Raw genomic sequence first — 23878 nt, 5'->3', positions numbered from 1 at the left:
GAGAGTGAGAGAGACTGTGAGTGAGGGGAGGGTCAGAGGAAGAGGGAGAGAATCTTTGAGCAGACTCCCCGGTGAGTGTGGAGGCCAGTGAGGAGCGTGATCCCAGGACCCTGAGATCTTGATCTGAGATGAAATCAAGAGTTGGCTGGTTGGCAGCTTGACTGACTGAGCCACCCAGACACGCCTGCACCTCATACTTCTTAATAAACTGTAAGACTGGGGTGCCTGGGTGGCTCAGTCAGGTAAACATCTGCCTTCGGTTCAGGTCATGATCCCAGGGGCCTGGGATCGAGCCCCATATCAGGCTCCTTGCTCAGCGGGGAACCTGTTTCTCCCTCTCCCTCTGCTGCTCCCCCTATTTGTGCTCTCTTGTTCTCTCTGTCAAGTATATAAATAAATAAAATCTTCAAAAAAATAATAAACCATAAGACTGTGAAAGGTGAATCAGCACCATGTTCACCTTAATATTCACAGAGCCTGCCCTTCCCTGGTATGTAGTAAGATGATATTTTGATCGTGGCTGGCTCAGCAATTTATGGAATAGAATTCCGCTGGGTTAAGCCAGGAGATTCCAATTCTAATTCCAGCATCACCAATATCAAGTATGACTTTCAGAAATCTTCTGGGTTTTTTTTTTTTAAGATTTTATTTATTTATTTGGCAGAGAAAGACATAGTGAGAGAGGGAACACAAGCAGGAGGAGTGGGAGAGAGAAGCAGGCTTCCCGCTGAGCAGGGAGCCGGATGCGGGCTCCATCCAAGGACCCTGGGATCAAGACCGGAGCCGAAGGCAGCTGCCTAACTGACTGAGGCACCCAGGCACCCCAGAAATGTACTTCTTTTTGGAGAGATATTGTTGACCACCTGTTCTGTGGGAGGCACAGCAGCTATAAGGGTACAGTACTTAAAACGCCCATAGCCCTTACCTTCATGGAATTCACAGTCTAATGTTGGAGATAGACTTCATACAATGATCACATGGTTAGTTAGTTACACTTCTGATAAGAACAATGAGAGCATGTACAAAAGGACCCAAGGGTATTTGGGGAGATAATTCAGGGAAGGCTCCTCTGAGAAATTGACACTTGAGCAGTGACCTGAAAGATGAATTAATGTTAGCCAAGGGTCACGAGGAGAGCAGGGAAAAGGGCTGCTGGGTATGTGAACAGCCCAAGATGGAAAGGAGCATAGCACACTCTAGGACTATAAAAGACCAAGGGGGCTGAGCTGAGGAAACACAGGTGACAGGCGCATGAGACCATTCAGGAGCAGTAGGCAAGGTGCCGGTCATACAGCATCATTCGGATATTCTCACACAATGCCTCTGTTGATTTCCGCTGAAGGCTTCTATCTGTATCCAACCAAAGCTTGTAACTCAACCATGATTTCACAAAAGGATTATGTCCCAATCTGCTCTTTTCCCAATAAACTGATTGTCACTAAATCCAATCTGTGATCTGTTAAACTATTTTTACCCTCTATAAATAAACCCATTAAATTAAAGTCTCCTAGCTTCAGCACTAAGCACAACACATTTTAAAGTTTAATCTGTATTAGTTAATTAATTAAGAAAGTCTAGAGACAATCAGCGAGACAACAAATTGAGCCCTGATTCATAGCCCTGGCCAATTTCTATGGTGTAAATACCCTAGCAATGGCCAATTGCAATCTGCCAGTGTGACATCACTGCATGTGGGTTGGGAAGACAAAAGCGCAGCAGCATGACATTTTTATATGTGGCAGTGGAAATGGAAAGAAGTGGGCAGAATTGATCGACATTGAGCAAGTATAATCTTGGTGATTTGTTAGATGCCAAGGGTTTGGAAAATACTGGGCAGGTGGCAGTAGCATCACTATTACAAGGAGCCCTGAGGAGGCGAAAGCAGTGGAAGCCTGTATTCTATTTGGGATGTCTTCCATCCCGGGTGCCAGTGCCACAACCAGGCAGAAGCCGCAGAAAAGGATTTGAAGCTCAAATAAATAAGGACTGGCGTTGTAAACCTGAGATATATTGATTGAAACGCTGGCAGTGGATTAAATCATAAAGGGAAAATTGTAGCATCAAAGGGCTGAGACCTTAAAAATATGTCCTTTGAAAGTCATCGAGCAGCAGATGAGCGCAGTAAGGCAACTGGGGTAAAACAGGAGAGCAGCACATGACCACCACCAAAAGAAGTGTGTCTGAGGAAGAATTTTGCTGAGAGATCGAGTAAAATGAGAAAGGAGAGCATCCTTTGGATTCAGTGATTACGGGTGACCATAGGAAAGGCAATTTCAGCCAATTGTGGAAACCAAGAAGTGACTGGAAATTGAAGTACCAGAGAAGGGAGGGGGCCGTGGGGACCGCCAGCTCTTTTAACTTCAGTTATGGGAAGTAGGAGAGGGGATCCAGTGGCCGCTGGGAGGGTGGGGTGAGGGGCAGAGGAACTCTTGGGACTGATTAAAGGCTGATGATTGGAGTCCCGTCAAGAGGGAGGGACTGATCTCAGAATGGACTCTGTGATACTTGGGGGGAAGCGGGGAATGGAGGGTGGAATCAGGGCTTTAGGGAAGTTTGAGTGTTTTGGAGGCGGAAAGTGGAAAAGGATTTCTCTCTTTTTGTAGAGGCAGCAAAGTCATCTCCGGACGTGGGCGTTACTGGCGGGTGGAGAAGCAATCCGACTGGGAGTGAAAGTTTCGGACAAAGTGACTACCGGTGTGACGGCCGCCTGAATGTCGCCTGGCCCGGTGAAGGGCCCCGGCGGGGTTCGTGCATCCGCAGGAGAATGAAGACCTGAGCCGAGAAGAGGATCGGTAACAGGCGGCAGGGCCGCGGATGGAAGGTCGTGGCTTCCGCTCTGTTCTGAGAGGACCGAGGGGAGACCCACAGATTGGAGACAACTCCTCCCAGACAGGAAGAAGTCCGGCGGGCAGAACTGGAGACACAGATTTAGCACAACTCCTCCTGGAGCGGAAGAGTCGGGAAGGTTCTCCTCCAGCCCCCGTTCCGGCGGAGACGCGCAGCCCCTCCGCGGAGCGCCGCCGACAGCGCGAGGAGCGCAAGACAGGGCCCGGGGCAGGGTCCTGCGCCCGCCGACCGCAGGAGACCGGCTGCCCGGCCCGCAGCCCGCCCTCCGCCGCGGGGGCCAAGCTGGGGCCGCCCCTTCCCGCCGGGCCTGGCCCGGCCTCCGCGCCCAGAAATCGCTTCCTGCACTCCCGCCGACGCCGTCTGTCCCTGCGCCTCTCTCGCCGCCGACTAGCGCCTCTGGCCCTACGTCACCGGCGCGTCCGCCAATGAGCTGAAGAGGAACGGGCTGCGGCGCGAAAGTGACCGCAGGAGCAGCCAATGGCCGCGAGGAGAGGGCGGGCGGAGGCGGGAGAGTGAGAGGGGGCGCCCGCGCGCGTGGGGAGCTGCGGGCGGTGCGGGAGGCGCGCGGCGCAGGAGGGAGGGGGCGCGGCGGGGGGGCGGGGGCGCGGCGCGGGCGGCCCCTCCCCCTGCCCAGCTCCGGGCGGGCGCCGAGAGCGGCAGGAGTTTCCGCGCCCGGGAGGGAGATGCGGCCGCCGCTCGGGCTCCTTGCAGGTAACGCGCGGGGCGGCCCCTGCAGGGCCGAGCGGCGGAGCGTGCGGCGAGGTGACCGGAGTTGAGCGCGGAGCGGTCGCGGGTCCCCGCTCTTGCCGCGCCCCGAGCCCCGCGGGCCGGCTCGGGCCCGGCGGCAGTGCTGCCGGGAGTTGGCTCCAGGACCTGGGCTGCGGCCGGGGCCGGGGTCACGGGGGACACGAGCCTCGAGCGCCGTGCGCCCCGGTGTAAGCTGCATGCGGGACAATGGGAGCGGCGTGGAGGGTGCGCGCTCCGCCCGCCCGTACCCCGGACCCCTGCGCCCCTTCCGCCCCGGGCGGTGGTCACCGCCGTCACCCCTGTCGGCCCCCACTGCGCGGGCGCTCCGTCGCCCCGGGGCGCACCAGGCGCCTGCGGCGCGTCCCCGGAGCGGCCACCTGGCCGCGGGGCCCCGCGCCTGGCCGCCAGCTGGCCGCGGCGCTGGCGATGGCTGGGCACAGCCGGGCCTCTTGGCCGCCTGCCCTGGGTTAAAGGCGGGTCCCCTGCAGCGCCGCCAGCGCCAGCTCCTCCGTGCTGCCTGCCGAGCGCGGCGGCGGGAGAGCCGCGTGCCACCGGCCGGGGTGCCCGGGGTCGCCGAGCTGTCACTTCCCCGCGCGGGTTTGGAGTTTAGGGAAGCCGAGCAGGTGGCGCAGCCGCTGCCTCACCTCCTGCGAACTCCGCGGGGCTTCTGGTCTTGTTGATGTTTTGACTGTGGGCTGTGTGTGTGTGTGTGTGTTTCTTTTTCTTTCTTTCCTTTTTTTAACCACACACAAAAGAAGGGAGGAGTTAGGGGGAAAAAAAATCAAGCCAGCGCGCTGTGAATCATCCCACACTGTTATCTCTGGAAGAGAATGGATGGGGAGAATTACTTGAGGAACGATTACAGTAACGACTGACTGGATCCCCTCCCTGTCCCCTCTCCCGGCAGTCCTGACCATGCCTGGCACACCCCCAGAGGGACGTGGGGTGAAGCGATGCTGGCTGACTTCGATGGGAAATGGCTACATGCTAGCAAGCTGGAAACTTTCTGGGACAGTGTAACTGTGAATGTCGAACCACAGGCAGTCATTCTTGCTGTAAACCGGCATGGCTCTCTCCTGGTAGTGAATTTAAAAGAGGAGAGGCTATGGCAACAGGAAGATACTTTGAGTAGCATTTTTTCCCCCAGCTCTGCCTGGCAGAGGAGGGAGGTGGAGATGACAGGCTCCCATACCTTGAGGGCTCCAAGAGAAAAGGGGCCAGTTCAAGCACCCAAGATGCTGGGTCAGAAATGATGGGTGTACTTTGTTCAGATTTCCAGAAGCACTGTCTCATCTCAGCCTGGCACAGGGCAGCTTGCATTTGGAGGGAGTGTTACTGATGAGGTAGAAAGGTGGGCCAGAGGCCAGCAGGCACTTCCACGCGTGTGGAGGAATATTCTGTAGGAGGTCGCTGGTGCTCATGTTTCTGGGTGAACCTTTTAGCTTTAGTCGTACCATTCTTCTTGCCTGCAATCCAAGGCAGCTGTGTCACCTGTCACTGGGTCCCCAGGGTTCATAGCTCTGTGACTTTTGTTTTGGGAGTAGGGTCCTTGTTTGAGGTCTTTTTAACCATTGACGATGGTTTGATGTGTTTTAACGCTGACAGTAGAAGCTTCATATTAGAAGTTTTGCGAAACTGAGAATAAAGAGCCTTTTGCTTTGTTCCAAATTCGATTACTGAACGGTCCAAAATGAGCACAGGAGTCAGGGGTCAGAGCGATGTCTCTATGCCTGGTCAGATCCACTGTGGACGGAGTCTGAGGTCTAAATGAAGCTCCCTTCTTTTCACTTCCTATGGTGAATTTACAATCAAGCCACGCCCCAGAGCCAGGGCTCCCTGGCAGGACACCTGGAGGACAGGAAGGGGACAATGCAGTCCAGGACCCGTCACGAGAAAAAGAGAATGTGCGCCTTCCTCTTTCATGGCCTGCGCACCAGAAGAGGTGGAGGGGTGGTCCACCTGTCTCCACTACCTCATATTAGCAGAACTTCTCTTGAGCACCAAGCCCGGCTGGGAGCATCCCAGAACGAGGCCAGTTCACGTTGGAGGAAGTGAGGTTGGGAGCACGGTCCCTGTTTTACACTGGATATACACCAGCCAAGTACACAGTGCCCTGGGCCCAACCAAAGAAGGGCACCCTTTTCTCAGTGATAACCAGGACACCGGATGGGCTACTGCTGGCCAGGGTTGGGAACCCAATCCGCAGGAATAAAGAATTGATGGCCCTAGACATTCCCTAGAGGAGAGTTCCCTAGACGAGAAATCAGGACCAGGCACTGGGAACCAGTTTCTCCAAAATAGTAACAATAATGGGAACTAAATGTTTCCATACATTCTCTCCTCTCATCCTTATGACAACCTCCTGAAGTATGCAGTGGTACCCTGTTGTGCCGATGAGGAACTGATCTTCGAGTTCTCAAAGGTATCAAGTCCAAGTCTGCCTGCCTTCAGAGCCCATGCTCTTAACCCCTGAGAGCTTTGCATAGGTTCCTAGCACTTTGGAGCTTTTACTGCATTTGCTAATCCACAGTATTTTCTGAACTATTCCAGTGTATACATTAGTCATCATGGCTTCAATGAAAAGGGCATTTTTGAGTATTTTATGGTACAGCAAAGTGGGGAGAACCTTGGTGACTTGGGAGAGAAGCTACAATGAGGAGACAGGAGGCCAGGAGAAAAGATTAAGGTAGAGGGTGAGGAATGGGGCAGACTCAAGGTTCCCTGATGTCCCTGCAATAAAAGGGGAGATCATTCTGCGATTGACTCAACCATCCTGGTGATGCTCCAGGAGTCCGGGCCCGGCACACCAGGGCACTGCCGATGTTCGGGTCCACAGTCTGCTTTCCGTACATCTTGGCTGTCACCTGAGTACCAAAATGATTCACCTGTATTACAAATACTCCGAAATGAAAAGTGGGCCAGGACAGTGCATTTAAGAGCACAGGTTATCTCTTGTTTCGGTATTCTTTTGTGAATAATATTCAACTATGTGGGCCTAAGACAGGTAACATCAAGACCAGCTCTGTGACCTTTCATCGGCTCACAGCTCTTGTGCTTTTAAAACTGATGTGTTTTAGGGCACCTGGGTGGCTCAGGCATTTAAGCGTCCAACTCATGAGCTCAGCTCTAGGTCCTGATCTCAGGGTCATGAGTTCAAGCCCTGCTATAGGAGCTCGATAGACCCTTACTTAAAACAACAACAAGACCTGATGTATTTTCCTCTACATTAATTTTCCAAATCTAAGCACACTTTTATTCCTTCTGTGTTAAGTCGTGGTATCTTTCTAACGGCATGGTCTTTGTGATTTTTCTTTTTTCACATTTTTGTTTGTTTTGCTTTGCTTTTTTAATAGCAGTTCCTTTAGCTGAAATGTAGACACCGTGGTAGGGGCCTGCATGGTGACCTGTGTTGAATTTGCCAGTCACTTGGGTATCACCAGTGGTCTGTCCTTCCAGTGGAAGAGAGAAAGGCAGCAGATAGTCGCTGGACTGTTTACCCCCAGCATTGGCTGAGAGTGTGAGTTACATTAGGTGGGAGACGCTTGAGAGACCCGCAGTGAGAGAGATGCAGAGCCTTTCTGGGTTGTAACCTGGACCTCTTTCTGGCACCGGGAAAGGGCAATGTTGTCAGAGGATGATGTGTCCCATCGACTGTTAGATCTTTCTCCACATTCGCTCAGACAAAAGCCTATAAAAAAGATGCCTGTGACCTCGGGTGGCCTGTTTGGCTGACTTATTGATTCCATCGTCTGGGTATTCCCTTGGAGGCCTGGAAACAAATACATCTAATCTGCCTTCCCAGCCAAGGGCGCTGGGATTCTCTGCCATCTTAGCATGAAAGGACTGGGGGGCCAGGTCCCTTCCTAGTGCAGACAATAAGCCAAAATACTAAAGGGGATTCTAAGAAATGGTTCTGTGACTGTGCTTTTTCCCTTTTTAAAGAAAATGCTTATAATCATAGTTACCTCCCCTGAGCATTCATTAAAGCCAGGCAGCAGTTCTAAGCACTTTAGATGGGTATTTTGTTTAATGGCAACCACGTAAGGGAGAACGGTTTTCCCCATTGTAGAGGTTAGGAAACTGAGGCCAGAGAGGTTAAGTAATTTTTCCAAAGTAACACAGGATTGGAACCTGAGCAGTCTGAGCCAAACAGAATACTGGTAAATACAAACAAAGCACCTGCTGAGGGCGTAGTGGGGATAGGGACAGATCAAATGTGATTTACAGGGTAGTTTGAAATTCAGGCAAGTTCCAAGGCAGGAGGCTCTCAGGCAGCTCTCACCACTGGGAAGTTCCTGTGCTCTGCTGAGTGGCACAGGAAGTGGACTCCTAAAGGACAGGTGACAAGCACAGGACCATAGAACTAATAATTGGCAAGATGGAGAGACAGCCCTTTCTGACTTAAACATTTTGTCTGTTTGGGAAAAAAGTTAAAACCTAAGAGTGTGTTCTTAACTTGACTCTTTCATCGACATTGAAGGTCATAGCCTTACCTGGACTAGCTTCCCCCCTTCTCCTTTAAGACTCAGTTCAGCGCTTTCTGGACTAAGGTATTGTCCTTAAGTGTTCTCTCCTTCCTGTTTGTATGTGAACCTCTCACCTGGCCTTCGATCCTGGGCCCCGCCTCGTCATCTGTATTAAAACTCATCTCTCTGAATTTTCACCTGACATGAGTGTCTGTAGCTTGAGAGACTGTAAGCTCTTTCAGAATAGGACCATGTTTGGGACTCCTGGGTGGCTCAGTGGGTTAAGCCTCTGCCTTCGGCTCACGTCATGATTTCAGGGTCCTGGGATCGAGTCCCACATTGGGCTCTCTGCTTAGTGGGGAGCCTGCTTCCCCTCTCTCTCTGCCTGTCTCTCTGCCTACTTGTGATTTCTCTCTCTCTCTGTCAAATAAATAAATAAAAATCTTAAAAAAAAAAAAAAAGAATAGGAGCATGTTTATACCCTAACGCATGCACGCACACACACACACACACACACACACAAAAACACACAATGTGCTAAGACCTCACAAGGAGTATTTATTGATTTCTCTTGATTGGAAGAAGCAACATGGCAACTTTTTTTTTTTAAACTGGTATAAACTGGTTCAAGGACTATAAAAACAATTTACCTTATGCGGTTGATATATACAGGATTCCCCCAAATCAGTGTTTTTTCTCAAGATAATCCAATATCAGAAACCCAAGGGCTTCTGGTCTCGTAAGTTGCAGATGGGCCCAGGAGAGTTTACATGTGTCCCAGGTGACTCTACTGCCCACAGAAAACCACAACTTGAAATTTGCAATGATTGCATCCTATAAACTCGCAGCATAGATGGCCGTGTAGTTCTTACTCACTTAAGGTGCATGTGTCCGCTGTGCAAACATTCCTAACAGCGTGTTTATGAATATTTGTGTCTTGTCATTTTTCTTGCAGATTTCTAACCAGCATAATGCTGGAGCGAGAGGCTGGCAGCCGGCAGTTTGCAAAATGGCCGAGCTGGACGCGGATTTGGACCACATCCTTCCATCTTCAGTTCTTCCGCCTTTCTGGGCTAAGTTAGTGGTGGGATTTGTTTCCCTCGTGTGTTTCGCACGTAGCTACGATGGAGATTTTGTCTTTGATGACTCAGAAGCTATTGTTAACAATAAGGTTTGTATCATAACTCCTTTTTGGGAAACTTATGTTAAGTAACCATTTGCCTGTTTCTCATTAATAATCAAAGTTTGCGTTGAATAATTCTGTGTTAAACTTTACTTCCGCGTTTGCCTGGGCCCCAGTAGAGTTCTAGATTTCTCACCTGTCTGGTCGCATCTCCCCAATTTAGGGTCTCTTTTATTGTTGGAAGCAGGGTCTCCAACCTCCGTCTGACCTCAAGCTGTACCCTCCCCATGTGCCCTGTCCAGGGTCCCGGTCTACACATGTATCAGAGAAACCATTTCTCTCAGATTGCAAAGCAAGGAAGGGTGTTGCAAGGCATTGCAGACTAAGTATTTCAGGTTTTATGACAGATTTGCAGAATACTAGGCCACAGCTGTTCTCCCCGCCCGCCCCCAGCCCCAATATGCATTGGCTGCCGTGATGGGCAGGTCTGCTCACCTGCAAAGAGGCGTGTCCTTAGCAGCAGGCCGAGAGTTGGCGCCTTCTTTGTCCTTCGCAGGCAGCCGCTGGAGGATGAGTGTGCTGTCCGCGGAAGCTGCGGTTCCTGCTCATTTCTCATTGGGAGACTCGGATTTGCTGAGTTTGCAAAATCCCAGCTAGTTTTGCTTACCAGTGGGTGCTGTATCAGTGCAGGAAAAATGATCCGGTCTTTCACTAGCTAGAGATAGGGAAGATGAAGTAGGTTGGGGGGAAAAGAAGAAAAAGATTCAAGGGAACTCAAAGAAAATCAGACTGAGAAACTTGGATGTAGGGAGAGCCCAGAGGAGAAAGAATGCGGACATGGCACTGATTAGAGTCTCTCTGACAACGCAGTCACTCAACAGATGCTTTATGTGTGTGCTTTAAGCAGGGAAGAGAACCTGGGGGGATATACTGATCTCTTTCTCTCAGGTAGATGCAACTGTCCCAACTCTTCACAACACTGTGGTTGAATGCTCTTAAAATTGCTCTTAAAAATGCTTTTAAAAAAGAATCCAGGGATGCCTGGGAGGCCCAGTCAGTTAGGCGGCTGCTTCTGGATCAGGTCATGATCCCAGCCTCCTGGGATCGAGTCCCGCACTGGGCTCCTTGTTCAGCGGGGAGCCTGCTTCTCCCTCTGCCTGCTCTGCCTGCCGCTCCTCTCCCGCTTCCCCTACTTGTGTTCGTCTCTCAGCTGTGTCTCTCTGTTAAATAAGTAAAGATTTTTTTAAAAAAATCCATCAAGTCATGGATTCTTCCAAATGAGAAAAAGAAAGTCATTTTCATATTGAAAATGTTGAGAAAAATTCTCTGTGGCCAACACGTGTTCTGTGGGGCGAGGGTGGGATGGGACTGAGGGCAACTCGTGCAGGTTTTGTCTCTACTTGATTTTCCCTCTTTTGATGACACGGACTACAGCATCCTTGATGTTTGTTTTTAATCCAGGATCTTCCCTGGTCATTTTCCTCCAGTTCACCCCGAAGTCACCGCAGCGTTCCCTTCTTTTTGAAACTGTGCTTAAAGGCAAGAGTAGCAACGTCTGTAGCTCCCAGCAACCCTGTCACATCGGTGGCTTTATCGGTCCTTGTCTTTTCTAACAAGAATATGAGAATATGACTTAATTTTAATGCCCATTCTTCATTTCGTTGAGAGTTTCTTGACTTCTACTTTGACAAAGTGGGGGCTGTCCAGTGTTCCCTTAGGCCGTATGTCAAAGAGCCCTGATGGACAAGGAGGGGGAAGGCGCGGGCTCGGTTGTGCAGGGATGCCCGGGTCTGCGGTCATCATTCTTCCTCCTGCCTGGGCTAAGGCAGACGAAGCCGTTCCATGGCTCCGCGGCACATTGTCTTGGCCGTGTTCTCTACAGCATCACACTGTGCCCCTTTGTTAGCTCGCTAGCCCTCCTTTCTCCCTCTCCTCTCTAATGAAAGGCTCTGCTCTGCTCGTTGGCACGGTGCCCGCAGTCATGGGAAACAGGCTGCTCCGGGGTTGTCCTGGTGTTAAAGACCGCTTTCCAGATGCTTCCTTGTAGTGTTGCGTCGTCTCGTTTTCCTCGAGATGAGGGTTTTCTTTGAGATAGTGGCACGAGCAGGAATTTCAGGCACACATCTTTTCTGTAAATCATTGGAGGAAAAACTGACCTTTCTTTCTCTAAGTGCCTGCTATGTGGAGGCTCCACCTAATCAAATATTTAGACCTTAGCTGGTGTTCGTTTTCTGCTCGAATGGAGGGAAAGAGCCTCCGCCCAGCTCCTTCAAGGGAACGGGTTCTTCTGGACCATGCAGAAGAAGGTGGACTTCCAGCTTCGGAACTGAGCCCACCTAATTAGCGGGCGGTTCCGAGACCTTTGTGAAATACCCAACCGACCCTCAGAAGGGGACAGTACGCTCAAGGGCTCTGAAGCTGACACACAAGGGAAGGAAAATTCACCCTCAGAGTAGATATCAGGTGACCAGCTTTGCCTCTGTCACCCAACAGCAAGCCTGGCCCTTTGAGTCAGTAGGCGCTGAGGTCGCGAATCCTTCCCAAGCTCCCCCACGTGCTGTAGACACTGGTTGCTCTTCCAGGCTGGCCAGGTTGGACGTATTTCTTTTTTTTTTTTTTTTTTTTTTAAAGATTTTATTTATTTGACAGACAGAGATCACAAGTAGGCAGAGAGGCAGGCAGAGAGAGGGGGAAAGCAGGCTCCCTGCTGAGCAGAGAGCCCGATGTGGGGCTCGATCCCAGGGTCCTGGGATCATGACCTGAGCCGAAGGCAGAGGCTTTAACCCGCTGAGCCACCCAGGTGCCCCCAGGTTGGATGTATTTCTGCCTGAGGCTTTCTCCACCTTGGATGTCAGAAGCTGCAGAGACTGTCTGGGTTGGAGGCAGACTCCCCCTGTTGGAATCGGGAGCTAGTCCCACAAATAGGAGTGTGCAGGCTCCGCAGGGCATCCAGCGGTGTGACTTGTGGGTGTGCTTCTGGCTACAGTGCCTCAAACCCAGGAGCCCCCCTGGGAGTCCGTGAGCCTTGCCCTCTTCTTTAAAGCATTCCTTTTTTTTTTTTTTTTTTTTTGCTTATGTTAATCAGAGTTGATTCTGGTTCATGCAACAGAGAGCGTTGACTGATACGCTGTGCTTAGCATGTCATAATCGGTAGTCCCTAAAATATTCCTGTTTATGCTTTTAAAGAGAATATTAACCTTCATTTTTGTTGCTTACTCTATAGTGCTATGTCTGCCCCTTCTTGTTAGACACAGTTTAAGCAATTTCGTTTTACATCTATTTTTTTGGAGATTTTTTTAATTTATTTATTTATTTGAGAGAAAGGGAGAGAGCACGAGTCGGGGGAGGAGCAGAGGGAGAAGAACAGCAGACTCCACACTGAGCCCGGAGCCAGATGCGGGGCTCGATCTCACAACCCTGAGATCAGGACCTGAGCCGAAATCCAAGAGTCAGACACTTAGCTGACTGAGCCACCCAGGCACCCCTAGTTTTACATTTAAATGCTTCTTTAAAAGATGCATTTTTAAACATCTGTAGTATAGGACCAAGTTAAATTACCTTCATAGTAAGGTAGGTATCGTTTTTTAATATTTAGTGATTTTTATCTTGAAAAATTACATGGAAGTTGCTTTATCTTTAACTTTTCTGTTTAGCTCATGATCAAAAATAATGTATGCTCGTCCACTCATGTTTTCACTGGGCTAATTTAGAGAAATTATCATATGAATATGAAAGGACTATGCACATTCAACATAGATTAAGCACCTTCTGTATACTCCCGACCTATGCGATGTGGCCCTGGCCTCCTTGACACTCAGTCCAGGCATGGGGCAGTGTGCTAGGCGCTGTAAGGCCAGGGGCGAGATGCCCAGAGACCTCTGGAAGGGGAACGGCGTCAGCTGAGGAAGGTCACAGCTGGTTAAGATGTGAAGGATTAAGGTTAAGATGTGAAGGTTCAGGTGGGAGGAACTGGGCTGTGAAGAGCTGAGGGGTAACTGGTGGACACCTGCGCGTGCCCAGCCTTTGGGATGGGCGGCAGCAGGTGCTGAGTGGGGTTGGGACAAAGGTCAGAGCCTGAGGGAGATGAGGGGGCAGAGCCTGGCAGGAGCCAGAGCACCCTGGGCTGGGGCATCCACATCCGGGCTAGGCTCTGTCGTGGAGGACGGCAGCTACCATAGTGCTTCAAGCAGGAGAGGGCAGGTGACCCAGCTTGCGTCTTGGAGAGAACAGCCTGGGAAGTGTGTCCCAGGGCGCAGTGGACCCGCTGGGAGGCCTGGCGGTGTGGCAGGTGAGAGATCATGGCGGTTTGGGCCAGTTCGGGTGGGAGAGATGGAGCAGAGGGGAACGCGGAGCTCCAGGGAAGAGCTCATGGTGAGGGCGGAGACACGGGGTGGGGGAGGGGCAGGGACGCCTTTGTTCAGGATGCCCTCTGCTGCGTCTGTTCCCGCAGGACCTCCGAGCGGAGACGCCCCTCGGGGACCTGTGGCATCATGACTTCTGGGGCAGCAGGCTGAGCAGCAACACCAGCCACAAGTCCTACCGTCCACTGACCGTCCTGACTTTCAGGTGAGGTGTGACTGCGCGGGCGGGCCGGGCTGCTGTGCCAGGCTCAGTGGGCTGAGCCTCCGGGTGCGCGGGATCCTGGGGGACAACATGGTCTCACTCATAGGGGCTCCAAGAAGTATGTGCTAATCCCAGCTGTTAGGAATAGGTCCCGGGAAGGTGGAGAGAATGTGCGTGAGGACACCTGACTCCAGGGCTGGCTTTGCCAGTGCGGATCCGGAGGGTGGAAGGATACGGAGGAGATGCTCATTGGCCCCTGTGCAAGGATGACGTGCCAACTCAGGCAACGTTTCATATTTTGCACATTCCTTGGAGGTGGGGCCTTTGCTGGTCAACACCGGAGAAACAATGTGAGTCGAGGCAGCTCGTGGCGTCTAATGCCATTGTGGGGGTTTTCCACTACGAAAATAATAAGGTAAAAACCTTCCTACTGTTACCAAGTCAGTGTGCAGAAACAAAATCAAGCTAAAAACACTCTCACCCCACTCCCCATTTGCCGGGGGGTAGATGTATTCAGCTCACCAAACCTCCCATTCTGAGCTGTTTCTCGGGTGCAGGAGGCATGTGGGAACGGGCCTCTCAGAAGCAGAGAAATGATGAATGGAGCTGCTGGCCGGTGGGCAGCAGGCAGGAGTAAGAATTCCAGACCATGGGAATGTGTTTTGTTGGGTGGAAGGCTGATGGAGGAACGATCAAGGAGTGCCTGTGTGATTTTGAATAAGCAGATTTTGGGACTATCTTAAACCCGGGTACCTGGGGGGAGCCAGGACGAATGCGTGCTATGTTACATCGTCTTGGCCTGCAGTCTTGCCTTTTAGCGCTTAAAAAAATCCGTCCAACTTTCCTTTTGCTTTTCCTCTCCATGTTATCTCCTGCTCCTCTGAGATGCTCTCGGCCTCCACTTTTCCCCCTGCAGTTAATTATGCTCTCACCTTTTCTTCAACCTTCCTCACTCGATAGGCATTTTTTATCTTGCTTTTGACAAACTTCCTCTTCTCCCTGGAATACTGCTACTCACCAGCCTTCTTCTTCAGGTGGTTTGTGTCTTCTCTGGCACGCTTCCGCACACCTGGTGTGAACCCCCTTCATTTACAGGATCAACTACTATCTGTCTGGAGGCTTCCACCCCATGAGTTTCCACGTGACCAATATCCTCCTGCACGGAGGCATCTCCGTCCTCATGCTGGACGTCTTCTCCGTGCTTCTCGGCGGCCTGCAGTACACCAGTAGAGGCCGGCGGTTAAACCTGGCCCCCAGGTCGTCCCTGCTGGCCGCTCTGCTCTTCGCCACGCATCCGGTGCACACGGAGTGTGTAAGTAGCGTCCGTCCATCCGTCCGTCTGGGGCATCTGTCCTTGGGTGAAGACAAGGAGACCGTCATATGTTGGCTTTCTTTGAAGAGTCTTATTGCAGTAGAAAGGATACGGGGCTACACCCTGCCCCACACTTGAAACCTGGCCCCAATAGGTCTCTCTCATGAAAAATGCCGGGTCCCAAGTGGGTGGGGGGGCATTGAGGACTTCGTCATCACCATATGAGGTGAACTCTGGTGATGCTTCCCATCTTCCCTGTATGACCACACTGGAAAGCGTAAATGGTGACTATTGCCCGGTTTGGGGATCTAAAGGCCAAAGCAAGGTCTTTGGCAAAGTGTCGGACTTAATTTCCCTACCTCCTCATGAGCCGTCTAGGGATAGAACTGACAATCTCACACCGAGGAGAGGCCCACATACTTTGAGTTGCGCTGGGAAGGTGTGGGTCCCACCCTGTGCTGGGGGTTGCGCAGGAGCTCTTCCACCTTCCTTCCTCTCTTCTCTGCCGCCTGCATTCCTCTCTCCCCCTTGGAAGATTTGGCCCAGAGGAGGCCCAGGTTGCCCAGGTAACGGGGCACAGGGTCCTAACCTGCTGTCCTGCGGGCCATGTCTTTATTCCATGGAGCTGCCGCTGAATGTATTTGGTGCACATTGTACTGGGATTGCACTAGATCTGTGAGCATTTCAAGAACCACCCAAGGCCTGCTACTATGGGACCCTTTGAAAATGAAAGTCGGCATGTTTGCTAAGTAAAAGATTCGATTTTAGCCATTCATTCTGTGAGCATGAGGTACCCAGTATAAAATACTACATATTTCTTATTACTTCTCTGCAACAGATTTCTGGATTTCATGTGTATTTAAATCCCCCCCCATTTAACCAAATGTATTGAGCATCTTGATGTGAATTTCAAAATATTGAACAGAATTCCTGCCTTTAGCGTCTGCTTTCATTAAGCGCTGTTCTTTGGTATTAAGGGGATTGTACAGAGTTGTTATCACAGCCTTCTCCTAGCATCTTCTCACTTAAAACCTTTAAAAAAAAAATTCTCATGTTTTACTTTAGCAAATTCAGAGGACTGGCAATCTGGAAACTGCTATAAAAGATTGATTGTAGACTATTTATATATGACTGTGACCAAATTAGAATTTGTTTCCACGTGAGTCCTCCTTATGGCTTAAGTATTTGTTGGGACCCAGAAATAGTGCACACGATCAGAAATAAGGGAATTTCTGGCAAAAGTACTGATTTAGAGTTTTGGTCCTTATCTAATTTAGTGTGATCTTAAAGCAAAATGAAATAGTTGAATTATTAACCAAAGAAATGTTTCTAAAATTCTGATTTTATTTTATTTTATTTTTCTAAGTCAGTTTTGTTGTTTTGGATTTTTTTTTAAATTTAATTTTCTTTTCTTTTCTTTTCTTTTTTTTTTTTAGTGTTCCAAAATTCATTGTTTATGCTCCACACCCAGTGCTCCATGCAATACCTACCCTCCATAATACCCAACATCAGGGTCACCCAACCCCCCACCCCTCCTCCCCTCCAAACGGCTCAGCTTGTCTCTCAGAGTCCACAGTCTCTCATGGTTCGTCTCCCTCTCCAATTTCCCCCAACTCACTTCTCCTCTCCATCTCTCCATGTCCTCTGTGTTATTCCTTATGCTCCACAAGTAAGTGAAACCATATGATAATTGACTCTCTCTGCTTGACTTATTTCACTCAGCATAATCTCCTCCAGCCCCATCCATGTTGATACAAAAATTGGGTATTCATCCTTTCTGATGGATTTAAATGTTGAGAAGTTAGTTTCTAGAAAAGTTTGAAATGCCAGGAAGTATAACTAGGTGTGTGCACACACACCCATGCCCCAGTTAATGCAATCTGGGAACCTATGAACCCTAAAATTCTACATTTGAAATATTTAAAAAGAAGCCAAGGAAATTCTAGCTATAGGAGAGAAGGGAATACTTGAGAAAAATCTCTTCATCTCATGTACCCTTCCATTCCATCAATCATTGAAACTCAAATTGTAAGAAAGAATTATGGGTGATTAAAAATTAGCATTATTTTTTTTGAGATTTTAATTATTTATTTGAGAGCGAGCGAGCGCAGGAGCAGGGGGAGAGGGAGAAGCAGACTCCCCTCTGAGTGGGGAGCCCAACGCAGGGCTCAGTCCTAGGACCCTGAAATCATGACCTGAGCAAGGTCAGAGCTTAACTGATTAAACCACCCAAGTACCCCCAAGTTAGCATTCTTAAGACAAATAATTCGCATGTTCATCATTCATTGTTCTGGCAAACAGGGAGTGTTCAGTTTCCTCCCATCTCACCCCCCTGTAAGGCCCCATTCTACATGTAACCCAGCTTTAGAAATTAGCAAAAAGCAGGACGCGAGGAGTTAGGTGGAAGGAGAGCCCTTTGAAGGCCCCAGACCCGTTCTGGGGAAGTAGCCCTGGGCTGTGGACTCTGGACCAGGGCCCTCCATGCCACCCCCACACTGAACGGTGATGTAGGATGGGGACTGGGGTTGGATGGTTATTGTGCTTCTCTTTACGTTTATTAAGGGAGAGCCGTGGCGGCAGGGGCCCGTCTAGGTTTTAGTGATATAAATTTCTTTGTATTAAATTCATGTGTCTTGTGTCTTTATACCTTCTTGATATTAGCATTGAGAATGTTTTTGTCCACTGCATATAAGAACCTGAATTTCCCAGTTTTCTAGGGTGTCTAGCCCCCCACTCTGCCCATTATTAAGGGGGTCCCGGGATATGGGACTTGCCACTTTAAAACTGGGACAGTCCCAGGCAAACCACGGTGCGTTGGTCAGTCTTCCCAACTCCCGGTCCCCAGTGGGTGATGAAATAATTACAATTATTGTTTTTTGCTTTTCAACTGACATGAATGTCTCTCATTTTCAAGTATACCACCCCAAATCACTCTGGGGTATTGGTAGGCCTATAAGCCTAGGCATTAGGGGAGGGAGGAGAGCTAAGGGAGAGGGTTGCCTGGCCCTTTGTCTGCGGCCATCAGGATGGAGACCCCCAAGGACACCAATGCCACCGTAGGTTTTCCTTTTCTTCAGAGTATTGGTAGGGATTTCAGGTTGCCTGGATTTGGTATCAAAGAGAGAAATGCAGGCCTCCTTGGGGTTCCGTCTGTGCACAAACCCAGAGTTCAACACTGAAGGCATCAGCTGGGGAAGCACCCCCCTTTCCCTTCCTCTCATTCCTTCTTGACACCCCTGATGCAGTTTGTTCCTAGCAGGAACACCACTACCTGCTCTATGGCTTTGAGGGAATTGCAGCGATTTCTCTAGAATACCTGAATATGAGCATTAACGGTTACCTCTGTAGGGGTGGAAACATTTTCCCTTCTTCCCTCCTAGGTTCTTTGGCTGGCCTTGTTATTAAATTGACATAAGACAGGTTAATGGGAGAAAAAATTAATTTCTGGAGCCTCATAAGGCTCACAGAAGAGCCCATGCCTGCTGCGTGCCAGGTGCCCCTCCTGGGTGCCAGGCGCTGCTCACTTTACTGCAGCCCCGTTTTCCCAGGTGCCTGACTGAGTGAGCCTCGGGCCGCAGTGTTCAGGGACTCTCATTACATGTTCACTGCACTCACGGAGTCATGGTACGTTTACCCCTCTGGCATATTGGCATGCTTAGTCCGGATCTGTGGAACCTGTGTCTGTCCCTAGCTTCCTTCTTCAGAGTTTTTTTCACGTGGGTGGCATTCACAGGCTGGATTCATCAGCTCCTTCAATCTTAACGATTGTGGGACACCTTGCATGGTCACACGCGCTGCTGTCAGAAATGAGTGATCAGAATGGATAATCACCTCCAGCGTTTTAAAGCTAGCCGGGGTAGCGGGAAATCATCGCTCAAAGGCATTCTCTTTAGCCACTGCTTGTCCACAACAGTTGGGAATCGAATATAAATATAGTAATTTTCATGTGAACTGTATTATTCTGTTACCTCCATTATAGCTTAGTCTTTATTCTGTCCCACATTTCATGTCCTTTAAGAAAAGATCAACTTGGGGCACCTGGGTGGCTCAGAGGGTTAAGCCTCTGCTTTCAGCTCAGGTCATGATCTCAGGGTCCTGGGATCAATCCCCGCATTGGGCTCTCTGCTCAGCAGGGAGCCGACTTCCCACCCCACCTCTGCCTGCCTCTCTGCCTACTTGTGATCTCTCTATCTGTTAAATAAATAAAAAATCTTAAAAAAATAAATAAATAAACTTACCAGCCATTGGAGTAATACCTACAGAATCTCAGGAACACGGGACATGGCACGTGTCGCATCCAAGTACTGGTTAGCAAAGTGTGCCACATAAGCCAGACCCACACTCCTGAATGGGATTCTCAGTCTTTCTCTGCCAGGAGATGTTTGGAGAACAGTTACCAGATGTGACGTGAGACACAGATTTTACATTGCTTTGTTATCACTAAGGTAAAGAAGTTATCACTAAGGTAAAGAAGGAAAGGGCAGTCGTGGCAGAAAGAAATGGGAGACACTATTCTGTCTTCGTCTTCCTTCTCAGTCATGTGTGAAGTGTTCTGCTTTCCAGGTTAAGCCCCCCACGAATCGGTTTTGGTCTTGAAAGGAGCAACAGTGGCAGGGGTGGCTCTGCATGGTTGTCCCTGTACTTTTTATTTTATTTTATTTTATTTTTACCTTTTTCTCTTAGCCTGGTGACTTTTCACATCTCTTTCCCACCTTTCCTGCATGTTTCTGGTCAAATTTTCTTTGTTCAATATTCTGCCCTTCGAGCTTCTAGCATTTTCTGTTGAAAATCCACTTGGGGGACATCAGCATCAGTGTCTGGGCTCTAGGGTGCAGGGTGCTGTGGTGGGGCTCCTGCTCCCAGAACAGGCAGCAGAACAGTCGTGTCCATCCCATTCTCTCAGAAGCAGCTAACCCAAGTCTTAGTCCAAGAGGGAAAAGAAAAACCAATTGGAAGATAAGACCACAGGACTGTTGCAGTTATTTTAATAGATGGCAGAATCTAGTATGGTTTTTGCCTTTCGTTTCTAAGAAATGTATCATGTTTCCTAAGTTTAGGATTTAAAAAAAATTTTTTTTTCATTTAAATCTTTTTTTCTTCTCTTTCTTTCAAGGTTGCTGGTGTTGTCGGCCGTGCAGACCTCCTGGGGGCCCTGTTCTTTCTGTTATCTTTCCTGGGCTACTGTAAAGCATTTAGAGAAAGTAAGCATGATGTTTACCTTCTTAATTTTGAGATGAGAAATTATCTATGTATATAATTTTATCATTTTAAGAGAATGTTGGCCAAAAGGTCTCTCTTCAGATACATGTTTACTCCGTTGCGTTTTTGATAATACAAAGTTCATACATTAGCATTCACACGGGAGCCTTTTAGGGTGGTGAGACCAGGAGTTTTTGCGGTTTCCTAAAACAGCTGTGATCAATTTTTGATATTATATTTGCAGCAAAATTGCAGGGGAAGAAACACTTTTGTTTACTATTCCTTATTAAAACCTCTCCGTGAGGGAAATAGAAAAAAGTCTAAAATGAACGAATAGTGATGGGTATGGACCTGGATTATGAAATTCTTGGTTTTGTCATTGGCGCGGTATTAATATGTACAAAGAAAGTCCTCGTTGCTGGCATTGCAACGGCTCATTAAGTGTGTGTGTTGGGGCGGGGGGTGTGGAGGAATGGCCTGGAGCGGCCCAGCAGGTGCGTTGACTGAGATGCAGCAGAATTCCCATATGACTCTGCTCAGTGCATGGATTCCAGTCAGCCCCAACTCAAGTCAGACCTTCCCAGTCACTTTATCGTAGACACTGGATGCGAGGAATTCAGCGTATGTACCTGTCATGACTGCGAGCTCCAGCAGAAGTTCTACATTCAGTTTCTGTTATCTGAGGAAGTCAGAAGCGTGTGGACTGCAGAGCTCTCCTCATACCTCGCAGTCAGTGATTTCTGTTTGGGGGAGAGGCAAGTGGGGTGACTTCTGGAATGTTGGAGCGGAGCCTTTTAAACAGGAGTGCGTGGACCTTGGCCTGCTTGAGGCTTTTCCAGAGTTTCTTAAAGTTCAGGTGTGCTCTAGCTGCCAGGCCTTTCATAGGATTGTCATATACTAATATATATACTTCGTTTTTTTCCATATATAATCTCTTATTGATACTGAAGAGCAGACCGCTCATTCTGAATTCTGTGCTGGGGTCGATGAAGCGGAAATCTCAGGGTTAGGAAACAGAGGGACCCAGGGGCCAAGTCCAACCCGCTACCCCTTCGCATGTGGCCTGCAAGCTAAGAATGAGTTGTTTTTTCCAAATATGCATTGAGCCATTACTACCTAATTTAATGACCACTACAGCAAATTTTAATAATGATTTTTACATGTTTTTTACTATTATAAAAATGGGGCAGTTTCTTTTTCTCCCATAATTCAATTTCCACGATACCTCGCAACCCTGAGTATTACAAAAGAAAGTAAGAAAAAAAAATCACAATTTATAGATCTTAAATTCATCTTCAGCATTTAGCTCAAAGGTTTCACCATCCTCAGGAAATGGTTCTCCTACTAAACTCATCCACTAAAAGTTCTATCCCAGGAGTGAGAAGACAGTCTTCACTAGCCCATGGTCATTCTTTTCTCGCTTTTCCTAGCCAGTTAGGGCTGAACGGCCTCCAGTGGAAGGCTCAGACTGGACAGAGGAGGGACACAGGGTCTCATTTTCCCCAGCACAAGATGACACCTGAAGTCTGATGGGAGACCGGACCTGGAGAGCCTTGAGGGAAGGGTCCGGGCTCTGGATTCAGTCAGAGTCTGTGCTGGAAGAGCAGGGGGGGAACGCTTGCCATTCTCGTGGCACTTGTGTGTCTTTTTGTGAGCTTTCTTCATTTTCTTCCCCATCTTGTCTGTCACCATTCCTGGTCCTCCTATGCCGTGTGCCAAGGGATTCACAGGAGGCAGTCCGGGAGCAGGTGGGGGGTGAGGACCGCGGGGTTGGCATCCTGGATACCCTAGTTGTGGCACCAGAACGGGAGCCACTGGGGGAGTTGCAAAGAGGCACGGGTGGGCGGGATGGAGCCCCCGGGACTGGGCCCCGGCCACCGGGCTTGGGGATTCCGCACATTCCACTGTTCCCCCGGCCTACACTTGACTCGTCCTCAGCTCTCTGATTTTCCACACTTTTAAATGGTTGGGAAATAAAAAACAATGATAACATTTTGTGACATACAAAAACTTACATGAAGTTCAGATTCCAGTGTCTGTCCATAAAGTGTTGTGAAACAGGCACACCCATTTCTTGCCACGTTGTCTGGGCCACTTCGCCCTGCCACGGCGGAGTTTCGCAGCGTCCACACAGGCCCGCTGGCTTCAAAGCCTGAGACGCTTCCTGCCATGTCCTTGGCAGGGTTTGCCAGGCTCTGAGACAGGTGATTCCCAGGGTAGTTGTCACCGTCTGAGGGGTTCCAGAACTTTTTTCTGGATTGACTATTAGAGGTTTCCAGCAGTTTTTACTTAGGAATGTAGAAGACTTTGCTGTTAATGTAACAGCTGCCATTTCTTGACCATCTACTGGCACATGGGTATGCAGGTGTCTCTCTTTTTTCTCATTTAATTATGGAACAATCTCTAAAGTAGGTGGAGTTACTTTCCCATTTTCCAGATGTAGGACTCACAGTTGCAGTAACTTTGGGGGGCTCACGTAGTTGTTTATAGCAGAACTGGGTTTACACTGGAGTCTAACTCACTGGATTCTAACTCATTTCAAAGCCAAGGCCAACTGCCTTGTGCTGTTCTCCTTCCCTGTACTCACTGGACCGATGAGGCAAAGCTTTTCAAAACCATCGTTACAAATGACCAGGAGGGGGGCAGCTGTGTGGCTCGTTGGTTGGGCATCCGACTCTTGATTTCATCTCGGGTCATGATCTCAAGGTCGCGAGATGGAGCCTCGTGTCGGGCTCCATGCTCAGCAGGAGTCTGCTTGGGAGTCTCTCTCCCTCTCCTCCCTCCACCTCCCCCAGCATGTGCTCGTGCTGTCTCTCTCTCTCTCTCTTAAATAAATAAATAAACAAACCAGGAGACACATTCAATTCTGTTAACAAATTGTTAAAATATTAGGCATGATAATGTCATCAGAGGTGTATTTTAAAAACAATCCTTTTCTCTTAGAGACACAGGCTGAAGTATTTATAGATGAAATGGAATAATGTCTGGGATTTGCTTCTGAGTAATCTGAGAGGAGGCAGGAAGCATGTTGCCAGACTTGCCAGAAGTCAATAATTATTTAAGCTAAGTTAGGGGACATCAAAGTCACTACAGCAGCATTTCCCCCTTATTTTTATTGTGGTAAAATATAGTGAACATAAAAGTGCCCATTTTAACCGTTTTTCAGTGTACCAGTTGAGCGCACTAAATACATTCCCCTTGTTCTGTAACCGTCACCACTGTCCACGTCCAAAACTTGTTCATCTTGAAAAACTGAAACTCTGTACCCATGAAACAGTGACTCCCCATCTCCCCTCCCCTAGCCCCTGGCGACAACCAGTCTGCTTTCTGTCCAGAATGTAACTGTTCTAGGTACCTCATGTAAGTGGAATCGTACAGTAGTTGTCGTGTCTGGTTTATTTCACCGAGCGTAACAGCCTCAGGGTTCTCTATGCTGTAGCGTGTGTCAGAATTTCTGTCAAGGCTGAATAATTCCACTGTCGCATCTCATTTTTCTGTTTATCTGTCGGTGGGCTTGTGGGTTTTTTCCATCTTTTGGCTACCGTGACTAATGCTGCTTTGAACATTGGTGTACCCAATAGGCTTCCTTTTAACCCTTAGTTTTTTCCTATGAAAAGATTC

General features: G+C 49.1%; 1 protein-coding gene across 3 annotated transcripts in view; it reads left to right on the top strand.

The window, feature by feature from the left end:
• Nucleotides 1-3402: 3402 nt before the first annotated feature.
• The window catches only part of TMTC4 (transmembrane O-mannosyltransferase targeting cadherins 4), a 63045-nt gene continuing 42569 nt past the window's right edge, over nt 3403-23878 (top strand). For 2 of the 3 annotated variants that reach the window (XM_047720328.1, XM_047720326.1), the window contains exons 1-5: nt 3403-3558; nt 9016-9231; nt 13634-13749; nt 14842-15058; nt 20172-20259. In XM_047720328.1, the coding sequence (XP_047576284.1) occupies nt 9070-9231; nt 13634-13749; nt 14842-15058; nt 20172-20259 (583 nt within the window). In that variant the 5' untranslated portion in view covers nt 3403-3558; nt 9016-9069. The remainder of the gene's footprint in view (nt 3559-9015; nt 9232-13633; nt 13750-14841; nt 15059-20171; nt 20260-23878) is intronic. The other variant, XM_047720329.1, reaches the window with a different exon arrangement.

Source organism: Lutra lutra, chromosome 3, assembly GCF_902655055.1.
Source record: "Lutra lutra chromosome 3, mLutLut1.2, whole genome shotgun sequence".
Lineage (NCBI taxonomy): Eukaryota > Metazoa > Chordata > Mammalia > Carnivora > Mustelidae > Lutra > Lutra lutra.
The sequence above is the reverse complement of the archived record's forward strand: the minus strand, read 5'-3'. Positions and strand labels throughout refer to the sequence as shown.